The sequence below is a fragment of the Centroberyx affinis genome, unplaced genomic scaffold, assembly GCF_046629955.1.
Source record: "Centroberyx affinis isolate AG114_WGS23_722 - 3 ecotype Tasmania unplaced genomic scaffold, CSIRO-AGI_Caff_v1 ptg007179l_1, whole genome shotgun sequence".
Lineage (NCBI taxonomy): Eukaryota > Metazoa > Chordata > Actinopteri > Beryciformes > Berycidae > Centroberyx > Centroberyx affinis.
Genome location: NW_027283632.1, coordinates 7,501 through 27,500, shown reverse-complemented (window position 1 = coordinate 27,500; position 20,000 = coordinate 7,501). Strand labels below are relative to the sequence as shown.

The window sequence follows — 20,000 nt, the reverse complement described above, 5'->3', positions numbered from 1 at the left end:
ACTCTGAAATAATAGAATAGGTACCCAGTAGTTAAAAAATAACTACAGTATAAGTTCTTTGTAAGTTCCCGAATTGTTTCCCCCTTATTGCATAACTTCACATGTTGTTCCCCTGTACCTACATGTCTGTACTGGTTCGTACTGCACTGGGACACCGTCAGTACAAAAGATTACAGCGTAACTCCGGAGTAATTAGCGTTACCGATAATTTCACGGTTCTTTCCAGGAAACTGACGCTTTTTTCTCAGCCGACCAATCACGATGAAGGAGAGGCCGGCTGTCGCCCATAACAACAACAACAACAACAACAACAACAACAACAACAATAACAACAGAGACGGAGAAAGTCAAAGTGCCGGAGCAGAAACCGCTCGTTGTAATAAGTGAATTTCCGTCACAGCAACACTGGATCAGACTGGATGTAGATCAGACTGGATGTGGATCAGACTGGGTGTGGATCAGACTGGATGTGGATCAGACTGGGTGTGGATCAGACTGGATGTGGATCAGACTGGGTGTGGATCAGACTGGGTGTGGATCAGACTGGGTGTGGATCAGACTGGATGTGGATCAGACTGGATGTGGATCAGACTGGGTGTGGATCAGACTGGATGTGGATCAGACTGGGTGTGGATCAGACTGGATGTGGATCAGACTGGATGGCGGTCTGTGCTGTCTGACAGAAGAGAAGCAGCTGGTCAGCTGACGTCACACGACCTTATCACCATCCGCTGCTTCTCCTCCTTTTTCCACCCTAACCCTCTGTGTGATGGGTCCTCACAGCAGGAAGTAGAAATGTTGAGTCCTCACAGCAGGAAGTAGAAATGTTGAGTCCTCACAGCAGGAAGTAGAAATGTTGAGTCCTCACAGCAGGAAGTAGAAATGTTGAGTCCTCACAGCAGGAAGTAGAAATGTTGAGTCCTCACAGCAGGAAGTAGAAATGTTGTCAGTAGAGACGGATCCTCCGTGTCTGACAGCTGCTGTAAAACTTCAATTAAACTTCAATTAAAACTAAAAAAGTCCCTGTCACTGTCCGGGTGGCTGAAGGGTTTGACTAATAAAGGCCGGTCTCAGTTAGAAGCCGGTTGCCACTGACCCTGTGAAGCAGTTTAAATTCAGCAATTTATTGTTGTTAAGATGGTATAACATATAACATATCCCAATGATTTAAGAGGCAATGTGGTCTACCTGATTTTTTTTTTTACATGCAGAACTGATTTGTTAAAATCTTTTCACACTCTAAGTGCTAATAAAGTTTGAAATAACTACGGACAGGCGGACAGACAGGCAGACAGACAGGCAGACAGACAGGCAGACAGACAGAGAGACAGGCAGACAGAGAGACAGACAGACAGAGAGAGAGACAGAGAGGCAGACAGACAGACAGACAGAGAGAGAGACAGAGAGACAGACAGACAGACAGGCAGACAGGCAGACAGAGAGACAGACAGGCAGACAGGCAGACAGAGAGACAGACAGGCAGGCAGGCAGACAGACAGACAGAGAGAGAGACAGAGAGACAGACAGACAGACAGACAGGCAGACAGGCAGACAGGCAGACAGACAGACAGACAGACAGGAGGAAACAGGATCTGCTCGGTGGAGGGACAGACAGTAACAGCAGCAGTAGCAGTTGTACTAGCAGTAGTAGTAGTAGTATTAGTGGTATATTAGTAAAGTACTAGAGGGAGTGGTGGTGGTTACCGTGGTAACCCGGAGACACTTGATGATGCAGCCTGGTACTGACTTCCTCCTGGATCCGACCCGCTTCCTGTATCTGCAGTTGGAGCGCATGTTGACTGGAAACTGACTTCTGATCTGCAGGAGAGACACAGAGACACTGTCTGTCTGTCTGCCTGTCTGTCTGTCTGTCTGTCTGCCTGCCTGTCTGTCTGTCTGTCTGTTTATTGTTTATTGTTTATTAAATGGATCCCCATTAGCTGACGCCTTGGCGGCCGCTAATCTTCCTGGGGTCCACAAAAAGGACATAAGACATAATACATACAATACATAACATAAAACATACAGTTAAAATGGTACAATCAGATACGTAGGTGTATAGTATCAGTACTGACAATATACATTAGATTTGGTCAAATACAATTGGTTCCAGTCATATGGTCAGCTGCCCCAAGAGTGCCTTTAATAGTTTTTTGAATGCCAATCTGTTTTGCGTGCGAGTTATGTGAGGAGGTGGTGAGCTCCAAGACATTACTGAACGGTAAATAACTGCGTTTGAGGAGGTTTGTCCTTGGGGGTTGGAGGTATCAGGTGACCTGAACTGGCATTCCTGGTGTAATGGTTATGTCTGTTGCTTGTGTTTATTACTTGGTTAAAGAAATATTCCGGTGTCTGATTAAATGCTACATTTCTGAAGAACATGAGGAGGCTATAGTGGAGTTTAATTTCAACTGAGAACCAGGACAAGCCCGTGTGCATATATGCTATATTTGTGCGTGTTGAGCAATGGAGCCGATCTGGCAGCTCGATTTGAACTGGTTGTAGTTTATTTATGTCTTTCTTAGCTGCCGCTGACCCTGTAACTGGGCAGTACTGCAGGTGACAAAAGACCAAGGACTGTATTACTTGACAGATAATAGAAGATGTTAAATAAGTGGAGCACTTTCTAATCATTGCTATGCCTCTTCCCATTTTGGTCACAATGCCGTCAATGTGATCAGACCACGACAATATTCCATCCAACATTACACCCAGTAGTTTTGTCTTGTTGACCTGTTCTGTTGCCGTCCCTGACATCGATAGATGCAGCTGTGGGTCTCCAATAAGCATACTTCTTGAGCCAAAAACAATACTTTTAGTTTTTGAAATGTTTAGGGCTAGCTTGTTATTTTTAACCCATATAGACACTCTCTCTAGATCTTGATTCAAGACGGTTACTAGTTCAATTTTCGTTGAAGCAGTGCTATACAGTGTCGTGTCATCGGCATACATTACCATGTTAGAATTCTCAATTGCTAGAGGCAGATCATTTGTGAAAATAGAGAAAAGTAAGGAGCCCAAGCAGCTTCCTGGTGGAACTCCACAGCTGTTGTATATACATTCAGATAGGCTACCATTAAAAAAGACTCTCTGCAATCTCTCAGATAGATAGCTGACCATCCAAGAGAGTGCCGTACTGCTAAATCCATATTTCTTTAGTTTAATAATCATGTCTGCCTGTCTGTCTGTCTGTCTGTCTGTCTGTCTGTCTGTCTGCCTGCCTGCCTGCCTGCCTGCCTGCCTGCCTGCCTGTCTGCCTGTCTGACTGTCTGTCTGTCTCTCTGTCTCTCTGTCTCTCTGTCTGTCTGTCTGTCTGTCTGTCTGTCTGCCTGTCCGTCTGTCTGTCTGTCTGTCTGCCTGTCTGCCTGCCTACCTGTCTGTCTGTCTGTCTGTCTCTCTGCCTGTCTGTCTGTCTGTCTTACTGGTTTGTAGTTGAAGAGGCATCGAGGCGGTCCATCACAGTCTGAACATCTTCCCTGGAGAGAGAGAGAGAGAGAGAGAGAGAGAGAGAGAGAGAGAGAGAGAGAGAGAGAGAGAGAGAGAGAGAGAGAGAGAGAGAGAGAGAGAGAGAGAGACAGCTTTACATCTAGTTTGGTACCATTGTGTCTGAAAAACATCCCTCCATCTTCCCTCCCTCTATCTTCCCCTCTATCTTCCGCTCTATCTTCCCTTCTATCTTCCCTCCCTCTATCTTCCCTCCCTCTATCTTCCCTCCCTCTATCTTCCCCTCTATCTTCCCCTCCATCTTCCCTCCCTCTATCTTCCCTCTATCTTCCCCTCTATCTTCCCTCCCTCTATCTTCCGCTCTATCTTCCCTCCCTCCATCTTCCCCTCTATCTTCCTCTCTATCTTCCCTCCCTCTATCTTCCCCTCTATCTTCCCTCCCTCCATCTTCCCTCCCTCTATCTTCCCCTCTATCATCCCTCCCTCTATCTTCCCCTCTATCTTCCGCTCTATCTTCCCTTTCTCTATCTTCCCTTTCTCTATCTTCCCTCCCTCTATCTTCCGCTCTATCTTCCCTCCCTCCATCTTCCCCTCTATCTTCCTCTCTATCTTCCCTCCCTCTATCTTCCCCTCTATCTTCCCTCCCTCCATCTTCCCTCCCTCTATCTTCCCCTCTATCGTCCCTCCCTCTATCTTCTGCTCTATCTTCCCTCCCTCTATCTTCCCCTCTATCTTCCCTCCCTCTATCTTCCCTCCCTCCATCTTCCCTCCCTCTATCTTCCCTCCCTCCATCTTCCCCTCTATCTTCCCCTCTATCTTCCCTCCCTCCATCTTCCCTCCCTCCATCTTCCCTCCCTCTATCTTCCCTCCCTCTATCTTCCCTCCCTCCATCTTCCCCTCTATCTTCCTCTCTATCTTCCCTCCCTCTATCTTCCCCTCTATCTTCCCTCCCTCTATCCCCCCCCCCCCCCTCCTTACATTGACCTGCAGAGTGACCGTTTGGCTGCATCGGTTCTTGTGGACTTTGAGGACCTGAGGGAGGACCATGATGACGCCGTTCTCCGTCTCTATGAACGTCCCGTCCAGAGGAACGTCGTTCACCGCCGTCTGGAGGAGAGGAGAACACGGTTCTGTCTGTTGTGTCGGTTCTGTCCGTTCTGTCCGTTCTGTCGGTTCTGTCCGTTCTGTCCGTTCTGTCGGTTCTGTCGGTTCTGTCCGTTCTGTCCGTTCTGTCCGTTCTGTCCGTTCTGTCTGTTCTGTCCGTTCTGTCTATCGGTTCTGTCTGTTCTGTCCGTTCTGTCTATCGGTTCTGTCTGTTCTGTCTGTTCTGTCTGTTCTGTCCGTTCTGTCTGTTCTGTCCGTTCTGTCTATCGGTTCTGTCTGTTCTGTCTGTTCTGTCTGTTCTGTCCGTTCTGTCTATCGGTTCTGTCTGTTCTGTCTGTTCTGTCGGTTCTGTCCGTTCTGTCTATCGGTTCTGTCCGTTCTGTCTGTTCTGTCTGTTCTGTCTGTTCTGTCCGTTCTGTCTATCGGTTCTGTCTGTTCTGTCTGTTCTGTCCGTTCTGTCCGTTCTGTCCGTTCTGTCTATCGGTTCTGTCTGTTCTGTCTGTTGTGTCGGTTCTGTACGTTCTGTCCGTTCTGTCTATCGGTTCTGTCTGTTCTGTCTGTTCTGTCGGTTCTGTCCGTTCTGTCTATCGGTTCTGTCCGTTCTGTCCGTTCTGTCTGTTCTGTCTGTTCTGTCTGTTCTGTCGGTTCTGTCCGTTCTGTCTATCGGTTCTGTCTGTTCTGTCTGTTCTGTCTGTTCTGTCTGTTCTGTCCGTTCTGTCCGTTCTGTCCGTTCTGTCTATCGGTTCTGTCGGTTCTGTCTGTTGTGTCTGTTCTGTCCGTTCTGTCTATTGGTTCTGTCTGTTCTGTCTGTTCTGTCCGTTCTGTCCGTTCTGTCGGTTCTGCCGGTTCTGTCCGTTCTGTCTATCAGTTCTGTCTGTTCTGTCCGTTCTGTCCGTTCTGTCCGTTCTGTCCGTTCTGTCTATCGGTTCTGTCGGTTCTGTCGGTTCTGTCTGGCAGAACTCCAGCCTCTGTTCCTGCACTGAGGGAAAGAATCAGCTGTCGCAGCAGAACATTTGGAATAACAGGCGGAACGTGCAGAACGACCGACGTTCCCCACCCAAACCTGTTTCATATCCAGACCCTGATCCAGTCCACATCAGAGTCTCAGACCCCATCTGATGAAATTTTGTCTCTCGATCCCAAATCTGAGAATATTTGTATTGTCAGATGATTTAGTCCAGAACTCCATGACAGATAACAGAGAAACTGATCAGAACATCATTCTGCTGCTTTCTCTGTCTTAACTTCTTGTAAATGAATTAATGCTGAAGTTTAACAATTCATCAGTTTGCCGGGGACCCCCTGGAACCCCCTCAAGGACCCCCGGTGGTCCCCGGACCCCATGTTGAGAACCGCTGCTGTAGACCTTCTGCAGAGTATACATGTCATTGTTTCATTTTGCTTAATTTGTGCCTTTTATTTCACTACTTTTTGTGCACGTCATATAGAGAGCCAAAGTCCCAACAAACTGACACTTTCTTGACTTGGAAAATTATTTTTTAAATTGACAAAACATCATATGTGTAATTCATGGCACAATTCAAACGGGATCAAACAATTATTTGTCTCTCGCCGTTGACTACCGTACAGATTTTTTCTGAAATAAGGTCCCATGGTGGACAGAGGAAGGGGCGGGGCTTAGGCTCTCTATTTCATGCGAAAAAATGTGTTAAAATCGTCCCACGATTTAATAAAAAGCGTGTTTAGTGTTTAAAGTGTGTGAGTTGATTTAATAAATTTGAGCTTATTCTGCAACTCTCAAACTGATTTCCCCACTAGCTGAACTTACTTCACTGCATTTACTGTTTATTTTAATCAGCCTGATATTTTGCTGAATGAAGATTTATTTAACGACCTGTTTTCACAGCACATCTGATTGATTTAGTGTTTAGATAATGTCAGCTTGTTAGCTAGCTAACCATAGCATCTGGTCAGCTAACATCACCGTCTTGTTGTTAACACATCTGATTAGCACACTAGCTAACGTAGCTAGTAGCAGCTAGCGTTAGCGTGTTCACATTAACATCGGTGTGTTTGCCGGCTAGTTAGCTAGCTAACAGTTTGTTCAGGTTAACTGAGCTGACTCTTCTCAAGCTCCAACTCTTCATGTTTTGGAGTAGAGACTAGGGCTAAAGACAAGACAGTTTACTGTGTCACAGTAACCTACATTTGGAAACAAATCCACCTTATCACACTATTCACTTTCACTGAGAACGTTACTGAATGGATCTACAGCCACACCACAACAAGCTGACTCAGCTGCTCTCTGCTGACAGCTGCTTCAGACACATTTACACTTTATTCACTAACACACAGTTCACACTGTTCCTCCATCATGGTCCAGCAACATCTGGGAGATGTGTGATGCAGCTCAGTTCACCTGGTTGTTGTTGTCCAGGTGGAACTGGACCTGGTAGTCTTTGCCCAGCAGGGTGCTGCTCAGCGAGCCGTCAGTCAGGTGGTCAGGAAACAACAGCTGGTTCAGGATCACATGGTATTTAAACACATCAGAGTCCTGGACAGACAGACAGGCAGGCAGACAGAGAGAGAGACAGACAGACAGGTTAGTGACCTCATGGTAAATGAGATTGTCAGTTAAAATCCTCTGTCTGTTGCCTCAGAGCATGTGAGCGTCTCTGAGCCTCGTGTTTCCTCTGCTCTCCTCAGCAGGATCTCAGAAAAAGTCTTGAAACGAACACAAACTCTGAAACTCAGATTTCCTGCTGTGACACGAATTATGTGAAAATGACGTTCCTCCACAAACTGGATTCTGTGACAAAAACATGAATTGCACACGACATTTTCAGCTAAAGGTTGACTAAAGTTTAAACAACTAAAACAACTTGGTTAAGGTTTGACTAAAATGTAAAGATGAAAATTTGACTCATGGTAGAAATGTACAAACTGGGAACTGAACCCCAGTCACTTTGGCCCATCCACTCCTGACTCAGCACCAGAGGAGAGGAGAGGAGAGGAGGAGAGATGAGAGGAGAGGAGAGGAGAGGAGAGGAGGAGAGATGAGAGGAGAGGAGAGGAGAGGAGGAGAGATGAGAGGAGAGGAGAGGAGAGGAGAGGAGGAGAGATGAGAGGAGAGGAGAGGAGGGGAGAGGAGGAGACGAGAGGAGAGGAGAAGAGGAGGAGACGAGAGGAGAGGAGAGGAGGAGAGAGGAGAGGAGGAGGAGAGAGGAGAGGAGAGGAGAGGAGAGGAGAGGAGAGGAGAGGTGAGGAGGAGACGAGAGGAGGAGAGGAGAGGAGAGGACAGGACAGGAGAGGAGAGGAGAGGAGGAGAGGAGAGGAGAGGACAGGAGAGGAGAGGAGGAGACGAGAGGAGAGGAGAGGAGAGGAGAGGAGAGGAGAGGAGAGGAGAGGAGGAGACAAGAGGAGAGGAGAGGAGGAGACAAGAGGAGAGGAGAGGAGGAGACAAGAGGAGAGGAGGAGACGAGAGGAGAGGAGGAGAGGAGGAGAGGAGGAGAGGAGGAGAGGAGAGTGAAACCAAGCAGAAACTGCTGCTCCTTCATCTTGACTCCTTACTTTCTAATTTAATGTCAAATTCAGGGAGAGGAATTTTCCATGAATTTCCACTTAATAACTCTGTAAACCTCTAGAGTCTCTGTGAACCAACCCATGAATAAATCCCTTATAAACCCATGATACTAACCTTACTTTATTACAGCTGCTATTTTTAATGGATAATTAATGTTTATGTAATGAGAAATTAAGGACATTTCAGGGGTAAAATTAAGGGGTTTGCTGTTGAAAGCCTGAGTTAAAGCTCTGTGTGCCTCTGGTAGAGTCTTGGCTCGTGTCTCTTCCTCCATGATAAAACCCCAAATCAGTGATTCTGTGATCTGTTGCTCTGGTAGAGCAGACTGGAGAATTGTGTTTTTTTCTCTCTCCATTCACTGCCATTGTCTGGAGAAACAGTCTGAAAATCACTTCAAGCACATAAAGGAACGCCGACACAGCAGATTCTGACAATATTTAAAAAACGAGCCAAGCTGCTGAATTGTTTTGAAGTGAATCTCTTTCTTTATGTTTATTAAACCGTTCAGTCTGAACAAGTGGAACACCGAAATCCGGTCGGAGGAAACTAACAGAACAAAGAAAATAATACGTTTGATATTAATTGTAAATAGGCGAAAAAAAGTGAGAGACTTGTTTTTTATATATTGTCAGAATGTGCTTGGTCCGGTCTCCCACTGCTGTCTTCCTGTTTACCTTCAGATAGAGAGAAATATCTTCCTCATATCAGTCCAGAACAGGTTCTAAAGCCTAAAGACCTGACTTGATGCATGAAGAGAAGACTTGGGACTTGACTCTGACTTGGGTTCTGGTGACTTGGGACTTGACTCTGACTTGTACTTTGATGACTTGAAAAGGTTTCTAAAGTCTTGACTTGAGATCTTGTGTTTGTGTAAATGACTTAGATTGAAAGTGATGAGATTTGTTCCAGCAGACGACTGAATTTAAATTCTGTTTTCTGAATTTGTATGGAATGATTGAATTTATTGAAGTTGAAACTGATTCTAGAAATCAAACTCATGATGCTCTTACCAAGTTTTTATCCTATTAAAACCATATTGCATTGAAAAGTCCTAGATATTTAGTTTTCTTTAAGATATTAAATTGATACTGGACTCTTGATTTGTTCTGACTTGACTTGCTGTTCTACATTTAGACTTGAGACTTGAGCCTCAAGACTTGAGACTGACTTGGGACTTGAGCAAAGTTGACTCGGTCACACCTCTGGCATGATATCTTATTCTGAACACACTGACTGCAGCAGCTGGGTGGAGTTAGCATGTTTGACCTGTCAGGACCTACCAGCTGGGTGGAGTTAGTCTTGGCGAGGTGCTGCCTGATGGCCTCGTCTGTCGGCAGCAGCAGGGTGAAATCAAACACACTCAACTCCGCCGACAGGTTGTACATCTGAGGAAACGCACACACACACACACACACACACACACACACAGACACACACAAGCCTGAAAAAAAACTAAATTACTAGGTGGAGTTTTGACTGACAGACAGACAGATAGATAGATAGATAGATAGATAGATAGATAGATAGATAGATAGATAGATAGATAGATAGATAGATAGATAGATAGATAGATAGATAGATAGATAGATAGATAGATAGATAGATAGATAGATAGATAGATAGATAGATAGATAGATAGATAGATAGATAGATAGATAGATAGATAGATCTTACCAGTGCATATTGTCTGAACAGAGTAAAGTTGGAAGAGGAGTTCAGGAAGTCCATCAGGATGGGGGGGGTGGGGGGAAGGTCTGAGAGGGGCGGAGCCAGAATCTGACCACACCCACCAAACAAACAAACAAACAAACAGGCGTTTTTGATTATATGTGTTAAAGCATTTTGTAAACTCTGTTTTAAAGTAAAGTTCAATACAAATGAAGTGAATTCATATTCTCATAGCAACCAGAAATACTCGACTTTGCAGAAGTTTGCACTTTCATTTAGTTTCATTTTATCCAGAAAAAACTCTCAAGGCAAATTTTTCGATCTTCCTTTTGATTATTTGTGGTGAAATTGACAAAGACTGAAGACTGAAGCTGAACAGTCTGGAGAAACTGTGACGCTCTGTCTTTCATTTAGAACATCTGGATAAGAGCCAGCTGAATACCTACAGTCCAATGTGAATCAGAGGTGGGACCAAGTCAGCTTTGCTCGAGTCCCAAGTCAGTCTCAAGTCTTGAGGCTCAAGTTTCAAGTCTAAATGTAGAACAGCAAGTCAAGTCAGAACAAATCAAGAGTCCAGTATCAATTTAATATCTTAAAGAAAACTAAATATCTAGGACTTTTCAATGCAGTATGGTTTTAATAGGATAAAAACTTGGTAAGAGCATCATGAGTTTGATTTCTATAATCAGTTTCAACTTCAATAAATTCAATCATTCCATACAAATTCAGAAAACAGAATTTAAATTCAGTCGTCTGCTGGAACAAATCTCATCACTTTCAATCTAAGTCATTTACACAAACACAAGATCTCAAGTCAAGACTTTAGAAACCTTTTCAAGTCATCAGAGTACAAGTCAGAGTCAAGTCCCAAGTCACCAGAACCCAAGTCAAGTCAAGTCTCAATCAATTAAAATTATGACTCGAGTCTCCACCTCTGATGTGAATCGAAATGACTGGAAGATATTTTCCTGTGGCAGATGAGCGAGAAATTAATCGATGAATTTTGAACTCACAAAATATAAGTGGAAAATTGCTGATTATTGATTTTTCTCTCCAAAAAACAAAAACCCACATCTTGTGAAAACAACACATTTCACAAGAGGAGAGACTGTCACACGCTGCAAAAATGACCAGCTGTCCAGTGATTTTCCTCTTGTCTCCAGACCTATGAGCTTATCTCATGACTGTTTTAGTGAAATCATCTCACTGACACACAAATTTACCAGTTTCAACAAATGAGACTTTTTTCCAGGAGAATGTCACTTGTTTCAGGACATTCACTTTGTAAAAGTGAAATTGTCTTGGAGAAAGTTTCTTGTTTCCAGATTTCTTGAAAGAAGTCATATTGGCATGAATCAAGTGAAATTTACTCAATCCAGCAAATTATCTGCCAGTGCAGAGAGAGAATTTGACTAAAAATATAATGAAAGAAGCTGATAGGTCTGGAGACAAGATGAAATCAGTGGTGTGATAAACAGGTGCAGCCTCAGACTGGGCTGCAGGTCCGGGCTGCAGGTCCGGGCTGCAGGTCCGAGCTGCAGGTCCGGGCTGCAGGTCCGGGCTGCAGACCTCCCATCATCTCACCTGGTCGATGATGTGGATGTAGCCGTTGACTGCAGGCAGGTTGGCGGTGAGGATGGAGGCGTTTCCTATGTGGATCAGCTGGAAGAAGACAAACAACACTTCAAACACACGGAGTCGTCCTGCGGATCATAACTTGTCACCGTGGCGACCTGGGTTTGAGTCCAGCCTGTCTTCCCCCTCTCTCCTACTCTTTCCTGTCCCTCTCTCTACTTTGAAATGTTAAATAAAAAAGGCGAAAATGCTAAAGAAAAAAAATCTTTGAGACCCCATGAAATGGCATCTTTACTTCCTGGATTTGATGCATTTCCTGTTGAAACAGGATGTTGGGGCGGGACTTAATGCAGTGAAGGAGCAAACTTCAAAAGTCTAAACCAATGGAATATGAGTCAGTGAGTGACAGGCAGTTTGATTTGATGGGTGGGGTGGAGGGGCGGGATCGTTCTGATGGTTTTTATCGGTTAGAAATTTATATTTCCGCCTCCTGGTGCAGCATGAAGTCACCATGACAGACACTCTGTTTTCCAGGAAGTAAAGGTAATGGGAGTTCATTTCATGGGGACTTAAAAAAAAAAAAGAAATACATGTCTGTCTGTCTGAGGTGGAACGTAACTCTGTCCATTTCCTCCAGTTCTGCACTTCAGTCCAGTTCTGAGTTTCTGGCTCTTTACTGAGTTTTTCCATTCTGTGAGACTGTCTGCCGGAGCCGGCCTCGGCAGAAACAGTTTATGCTCGTTTAGGGCCACACAAGTCCCTGGTGCATCGTGGGGCCACATGGTTCAAGGATTTGAATCCTCAGATACCCCTTTTCCACCAACATGGAACAGGTTCCGTTCCGGTTCGCGCACCTAATTTTGAAGCGTTTGGAGCATTTCGACCAAAAATAAATTGGTTCAGAACCCGAAAAGTTGGTTCCCAGCTGGAACTAAAAAACAGCAGGTTTTCAAGTGCGCACCGTGACGACATCAGTGGGCGTGTCATATGGTATGGCTACAGGTTGGAAAGTAATTGCACATAATAGTCGTCTACATCTTCTTATCATTAATAGTTGGTCCATGCTTGTTTTTTGGATAAAAACAAATATCTGTAATAACAGAACAAAAGCTCGCAGGTAATCAATGCGATCCGCCATCTGGCTGCTACTGTTTACTTCCTGTGTGCGTTGTGCCACGCCTCCTGATGACGCAGCCTTGATCACAATGGTTCTGCTCAAAACTGGTGGAAACGCGGGCCGGTTCGCTAGATAGCACCGAGGTTCCAAGAATCCTGAACGGAACCGGTTCAAGAACCAGAGCTAATTAGGTGGAAAAGGAGTATGAGTGTGAAATCAAACAGGAGAGGAAGGTCTCCAGTTCTCAATAAATTCAATATGGAATGTAATAATGAACAGGCTTAGAAAGTAGGCTGTAATATTGTTGTTGAATGATACTGATGAAACTGAAGTACAGTGCTTACATTTAACCAGCTAACCTCGCATGATATTTTTTTTTTCTCTTGATAGATCACACTGTGCTGCACAGTCCGCCTGGAATAGTTTTCAGACTGTAACAAGGTTCTGAATGCCTGATGACAAGTCTTCTCCAGGGTTTCCTCACTGGGTTCACCTGGCCAGACCCTCTCACCACCTCCACCTGTGACCCGGGTCGTTGCTTTGGTATCAACCTTTATTTAGTTCTCGGAAGACACTGAGGGTTGAGACCCTCTTTTCCAGTGGTGCCGAGATTACAATTAGAGAAAATCACAAATAACACAAAAGAGGAAATTAATGAATAAATAAACAACTAAATAAACAAACAAAAAAGACAATTCAAAAACAGAATCACACAGATCAGTCCATCCTCACAAGTACATCATTTAAAACAGGTGCAATTAAGGTTAACCAGAGTTGATATCTTTGACTGAAACTGTCCCAGGAGAACGAGGGAATCATATTTCAACAAACCCTGTAAAATATTCCAAGTATGCGGAGCACAAAACTTAAAAGCGGTCTTTCCGAGGTCCGTGGAGACACGCGGGACCTCAAGCATCAGACAGTCCTGGGAGCGTGTGGCAGGCTCCAATACTCCAGTGTAAAAGTGAATTAAGGTAGAATGGTAATCTCCCAACAAGGGCTTTGTAAATAAACATAAACCAATGCAGGGGCCGGATTCACAAAACCCTCTTAAGAAAAAAAATCTCTCAAGTGCCATTTTTTTCTTAACTTTAGTCTTAAGAAAAAAAATTGGAAAAAATGCTATTCTCAAAAACAGTTCTTATATATTTTCTTAACTTTCTTCTTATGTTTCTTCCTAAGAAAAAACTTAGGAATAAATGGTATTCTTGAAATGAAAGTTCTCAAATTTGTTCTTGATTTTTTTCTTAACTTTAAGACGGCCCTTCACCTGTCTTAAAACTCCTACAGTGAAAAGGTAAGCCTCTAATATCATATATTTAAACACATTTTAGACAAGTAGGTTATAGTTCAAAGTCTTCATAGGTTTCCCTACACCTAACATTAAGATGAACATTTATTGTAAAGCTTTATTTGGTGTAGGGCCAGGTAGGCCTCTGTCTCATGTCTGCTGAAAATCTTTGCTCTAGTTGCTCTAAATAGGTTTTTCCCCAATTGTTTTGTAGATGGAAGCACTTTGGGTTGCCTCCTAGCCTTGTCTCCTAGCCTCCTAGCCTTGTCTCCTAGCCTCCTAGCCTTGTCTCCAAGCCTCAATGGCAGTAAGCCTAAAGTTTATTAACCAGAATTAATTCAGGCCCTATTTTGAGAAGTTCTTAAGTAGGAAAATTAAAGATATTCGTAAGAAATGAGACTGTTACTAAGAGCCTCTTAAGAACTTCCTAAATTTTCCTCTTATGTCATTTCTTAAGATCTATCTTAAGAACACATTGGTGAATCCGGCCCCTGGTCTCTCTTGATACTAAGGGAGGGCCAACCAACCTTGTTATAGAGGATGCAATGGTGGGTACTGTGACTATCGCCTGTTATAAATCTAAGATCTGAGTGATAAACTGCATCTAATGTCTTTAGCGTGGTAGCAGATGCATTTCTGTAGATTATGTCCCCATAATCCAGGACAGAAAGGAAAAGCACATCTGTTAGTCTTTCTAGTAGGCCATGGAAAACAGGATCTGTTTCGACAGAAGAATGGGTAACACTTTACAATAAGGGTCACTAAGTTAAGGGTTAGTTAATGCTTAATAAGGGTTAACTAACCCTTAACAGTTAACTAATGTGTAATTTACTAATGGTGTTCATGTTAACTAAGGTATTAATTTATACATTATTTAATAGTTTGTAAAGATGACTATTAAATAATGTATAATGTATTCACTTTGTCTTCATCCTGTCTTCACTCTGTCTTCATCCTGTCTTCATGTCTTTAAGGCACACAGTGTTCTTATAATGTTCTTTTATGTGCCATTTTTTATTTTTATCCCTGTTCCTAATCCTGTCGGTTTCCTTCTATTTAAATGTTCTGTTTATCCTCATGTCTGGTTTCGTTTGTTTTTTATGTCTTATTTTTTTAATCTCAGTTTGTAACCCTGTCTGTCTCCTTATATTCTTATTTAACTTTATTTTATTTTACTTTATTTTATCTTAATTTTATTTTATCTTAATTTTACTTCACGTCTGGTTTCATTTTTTTTTTTTATCTCTTGTCTTCTGTTCTATGTACTCAGTGTATTTATTTAATTTAACTGTTTGGAAAGCACTTTATAACATTTTGTTTTTTGTTGCTATATAAAGGGTAACACTTTACAATAAGGGTCAATAAGTTAAGGGTTAGTTAATGCTTAATAAGCATTAACTAATGTGTAATTTATTAATGGTGTTCATGTTAACTAAAGTATTAATTTATACATTATTTAATAGTCATCTTTATAAACTATTAAATAATGTATAAATTAATACCTTAGTTAACATGAACACCATTAGTAAATGATTACCAGACACATTAGTTAACTGTTAATAACTTAGTGACCCTTATTATTGTTACCAAATAAAGTTTATTATTATTATTATTATTATTATTATTATTATTATCATTGTTGTTGTTATTATCATTATTATTATTGTTGTTATTATTATTATTATTATTATTATTATTATTATTATAATCAGACAGTCCAGGACATGAAACTCACAGACTGAACCACAGTTTTTTTTCTCTCCATCCTCCTCCTTGACTTTCTGCTGAAAATCAAATTGACATCACTTCCTCTCTGAGACCTCTGTGACCTCTGACCTTTCACCCTCTTCCTACTTCTAATATTGGGGATGCAGCAATTGAAGTTTGAGCTGCGTTCATGTCAAATCAGATTTACTGTAAATGACCTGCCACCTTGGAGAAACTGTTCACATCCGTCTGCAGCTGGAGCCTTCAGGGAGGATGTGTGAGATGTTCTGATAGTTTCCACTCGACAGTCCAGGATGATAAAAATCAAAATCATCAGTTATATTCACAGGCTCTTCTGCATTTTTGCACCGGACTGTTTCATGAACGATAACTGATCTTATCTCAGAGGTTCTGAAGCTTGTATGTTTTTATGTTTTTTACGTGTTCGGTTTTGTTCCGTGTCATTTTTTACCTTTGTGTTTACCGGACTGCGTGACCGACTTCCCCCAGGACAGTAAAGACACTGAACTTCAACTTGAACTGAACAATACAATCAACTGAAGGAAAGTGGCTCGGATCTGCTGCAGTTGGTTTACGGTTGATTTTAAATTCATTCAAAACATAGGAACACTTCCAAGTTGCAGCAATGATTGGCCGTCCCATCCTTCTTCTTCTTCTTCTTCTTCTTCTGACATGACACCAATCCCACTGTTGTAAATATAATGTAAATGTTCAGACTTACACCGCTGCTGTTGCTGACCTCCCAGTGTGTGGGGGGGTGGAGGGAGGGCAGCCTGCGGCCCACCAGTCTGTCCAGATCTTCTATAGAGTAGATCCCCGGCAGGAAGTGGGCTCTGCAACCAGGAAGAGCGACAGGAAATGGGTACAGTAACACAAACAAAGAAGAACGTGTCATCTCACTTCCTGAACTTGCTGGACGATGTTTAAATCCAGAACTAATCTGGATAAATCTACTTCTGGTTCCACTCCATCATCCAGCTGAGATTTCCTCATCGTTTTCTGTGTGTGGGGGGGTTGATTTCCCCCGAACCAATCACTAGTGACCGACGTATCTGAACCAATCACTAGAGACACTTACAGAGAGACACTTACAGAGACACTTACAGAGAGACACTTACAGAGACACTTACAGAGACTCTTCAACCACACACACACGTCACATAGCGTCAGTTTGTGCAGAGACGCTGTTTCCTTAAAGTATAAAATGCACTTAACTAGTTACTTTACTAAGTTACTGCAATTAAATAGTAACCAGTTACTTTACTTAGTTACTCTTTATTAAAAGTAACTATTTAGAGTATTTCAAGTTACCTGCTATTCTCCTCAGGTGTCGCTGTATTTGTGCTTTTTATGCAAATGCTTCTTTAAATCTGAAGTGCTATTCTTTGCAGACGACAGCTGTTTGTCCGCAGTGGAAAACCTGCAGGATATCTAATGTTTTTACACTTTTCTCTGATCAGTTCAAAATAATGTGAGTGATTCCAGTTACTGAAGTTTATATGTGGCTCCAACAACAACAACAACAACAACACGATGACATGAAGCATGAGACTTTCATTTTAACTTTATGGAAGGAAATAGAAAGATAATGAAAACAGCAAATAACTGATTCCTTAATTTGAAAAAATACCACGTTAAGTTACTTGTTACCACAAAATAGTAATCTGATTACTATAACGCATTACCCCCAGTCCCTTCATCTCTCTCTCCAGACGCCGAGGAGGACCAGGGAGGATGCTGGGAAACGGCGGCCTTTCTGGATGATGTCACATTGTTTTTCTGGCCGTCTGCTGAACTTTCTGTTTGGTGTAATAAATACTTTTTGGCTCCTCCCACACCACAGCTGTTGTGTTGTGCACTAACTGTAGCTACAGGCAGTGTACATGACTATCACCTGAGACGAGCAAAAAACAGAGAGCTCTCACTCTGCCTCTGTTTCCAGATACCACAAACAGACCAGATTCTACTCGTTAACGTGTGTTAACGCGTTAACTGAAAAGTTAAGGAGATATCATCTGCCAAAAACATCTGAGTTTTATTTGGACCAAATGACACAGTGATGCCATCCAGATCAATTCACCATTTTACAAGAGTAGTTTCTATTTCAGGTCTGTACCAGATCGGTTGCTACGGTAACGGCTACGCACGTTGATCTGATTCCGGCTCTGACTCGCCCCGGGTTCCCATACAGAGGTTCAGTTTCAGTTTCAGGTGTTACGGTGTGTAATGTTCATGAGGCTGGGCGCCGCGGGGCGGAGCAGACTGACCGCAGGAAGTGAGGCAGGCGGTGGCGGTGCGTCCAGAACGTCTCCACATCAGAACTCTGGTTCCTCAGAGCTTCTCTGGACGGAACCAACACTGTGAGGTTCCCACTCAGGTCCTCAGGAGAGCCACTGTATCTCTGATTACACACACACACACACACACACACACACACACACACACACACACACACACACACACAAAGCTGAGCTCAGTATTATCCATGATCCAGTCCAATTATTGTAGAGCAAATCCCAAACACACTGACAGAAGTGATGATGGAACAGTATGATTACTACTACTATTAATAATAATACTACTACTACTACTGCTACTACTAGTACTACTACTACTAATACTAGTACTACTGCTACAACTACTAGTGTTATAACGGAGGAGTTAGTCTGGTTCTTACTTGGATCAGTCGATAGAAACTGTAGAACTTTGGGTCCACGTCCAGCTCCTAAACACACACACACACACACACACACACACACACACACACACACACACACACACACAGTGTCTTAAAGTATGTATATACAGTACATTAGGGATATTACAACATTGTAATATCCCTAATGTATAATTGCAACATTGAGCTAATATTTCATATATAATATGATAGTTAATAAACTACAGTACATCCATGTGTTTATTATACTAAAACAATGTCAGTATTTTGTGGTACCTCCAGTAGTGTCCCGTAGCAGACGGTCCCGTCTCCAGCGTAGCCGTCAGGACAGGTGCAGGTGAGGTTTCCTCCCTTCTTCAGCTCACACTTCGCCTGACAACAGAAAAGGGGTGTGGTTTTGTTTTGGTCGCCTGGCAACTAAAGCCTCTCAGAGACACACTGTCGTTCCTCTGTGAACACCACTGCAGGCCGTTTATTAGAAGTCACAGTGAAACTCATGTTGTGGATGTTTCAGTTCATCTGGAGACGATCTGTGGTCCAGAGGAACATCTGAACCTCCTCAGCTCGTCTCTCTTCGTCTGCTCCATGTTGTCTTCACTGTCGGCCCACAGACAGACAGACAGACAGGAGGAGGAGCCACCGAGCGAGTCACAGCTCAATCACAATCACAGCTCCTCTGGTCTGGTGTCGCTCTGCCAGAGGTGTGACCGAGTCAACTTTGCTCGAGTCCCAAGTCAGTCTCAACTCTTGAGGCACAAGTCTCAGGTCAAGTCCCAAGTCTAAATGTAAATTACCAAGTCAAGTCAAAGTGAAGACAGGATGAAGACAAAGTGAATACATTATACATTATTTAATAGTCATCTTTACAAACTTTGACAAGTCCAGTATCAATTTAATATCTTAAAGAAAACTAAATATCTAGGACTTTTCAATGCAATATGGTTTTAATAGGATAAAAACTTGGTAAGAGCATCATGAGTTTGATTTCTATAATCAGTTTCAACTTCAATAAATTCAATCATTCCATACAAATTCAGAAAACAGAATTTAAATTCAGTCGTCTGCTGGAACAAATCTCATCACTTTCAATCTGAGTCATTTACACAAACACAAGATCTCAAGTCAAGACTTTAGAAACCTTTTCAAGTCATCAGAGTACAAGTCAGAGTCAAGTCCCAAGTCACCAGAACCCAAGTCAAGTCCAGTCTCAAGTCTTCTCTTCATGCAACAAGTCAAGTCTCAAGCAAATATAACTGTTTCCAAGTCATGTGACTCGAGTCCCCGCCTCTGCGCCCCACGCTCAGATTCTGGAGAGGAGCAGGAAGCTGCAGGTAAGCTACAGCGACTCGATGTAGAAGAAGAATACATTTTCCTGAAGACTCGGACTCGGTGGGAGCGACTCTTCTGTCGAATCCCACTTCCTGTTCTCCAGACAGACGAGCAGGAAGTCGGCGGGCGACATCACTTTGTCCGCCGCTTTCTACTTCCTGCGGTTCTTCGCTGTGTTGATGCTGCAGTGTTCAGCAGCAAACGGTCTCATCTGTTTCTCCTTCATGTTTAAATCTAAATACAACACCAATCATAGAGGCAGATACTGTGTGTGTGTGTGTGTGTGTGTGTGTGTGTGTGTGTGTGTGTACCATGGCGTGGCAGCCTCCGTTGTTCTTGAGGCAGGGGTTGATGAAGTCACAGATGATTCCATCCCCCATGAAACCTGTCTTACATACACACTCACTCTACAGACAGACAGACAGGCAGACAGACAGGTAATTGACAATTGGTTGGCAATTGGTAATAGCACCAAAGATGTTCAGTTCATTACCCTACTTTTCACCATTGGGTGTGAGGGTTC

The 20,000-nt window shown here is 43.0% G+C and overlaps 2 protein-coding genes across 2 annotated transcripts in view; both read right to left on the bottom strand.

The window, feature by feature from the left end:
* Positions 1–12,117, bottom strand: part of LOC139639360 (stabilin-2-like) — a 13,825-nt gene extending 1,708 nt beyond the window's left edge. Inside the window, exons 1-8 of the mRNA XM_071513446.1 lie at positions 12,013–12,117; positions 11,345–11,422; positions 9,767–9,868; positions 9,373–9,477; positions 6,929–7,063; positions 4,423–4,551; positions 3,423–3,476; positions 1,705–1,818 (exon numbers count right to left, since the gene is read on the bottom strand). Of these exons, the coding sequence (XP_071369547.1) occupies positions 1,705–1,818; positions 3,423–3,476; positions 4,423–4,551; positions 6,929–7,063; positions 9,373–9,477; positions 9,767–9,868; positions 11,345–11,422; positions 12,013–12,117 (822 nt within the window). The remainder of the gene's footprint in view (positions 1–1,704; positions 1,819–3,422; positions 3,477–4,422; positions 4,552–6,928; positions 7,064–9,372; positions 9,478–9,766; positions 9,869–11,344; positions 11,423–12,012) is intronic.
* A 6,274-nt stretch (positions 12,118–18,391) lies between these two features.
* Positions 18,392–20,000, bottom strand: part of LOC139639362 (stabilin-1-like) — a 5,003-nt gene continuing 3,394 nt past the window's right edge. Inside the window, exons 4-5 of the mRNA XM_071513447.1 lie at positions 19,789–19,884; positions 18,392–18,520 (exon numbers count right to left, since the gene is read on the bottom strand). Coding sequence (XP_071369548.1) covers positions 18,392–18,520; positions 19,789–19,884 — 225 coding nt within the window. The remainder of the gene's footprint in view (positions 18,521–19,788; positions 19,885–20,000) is intronic.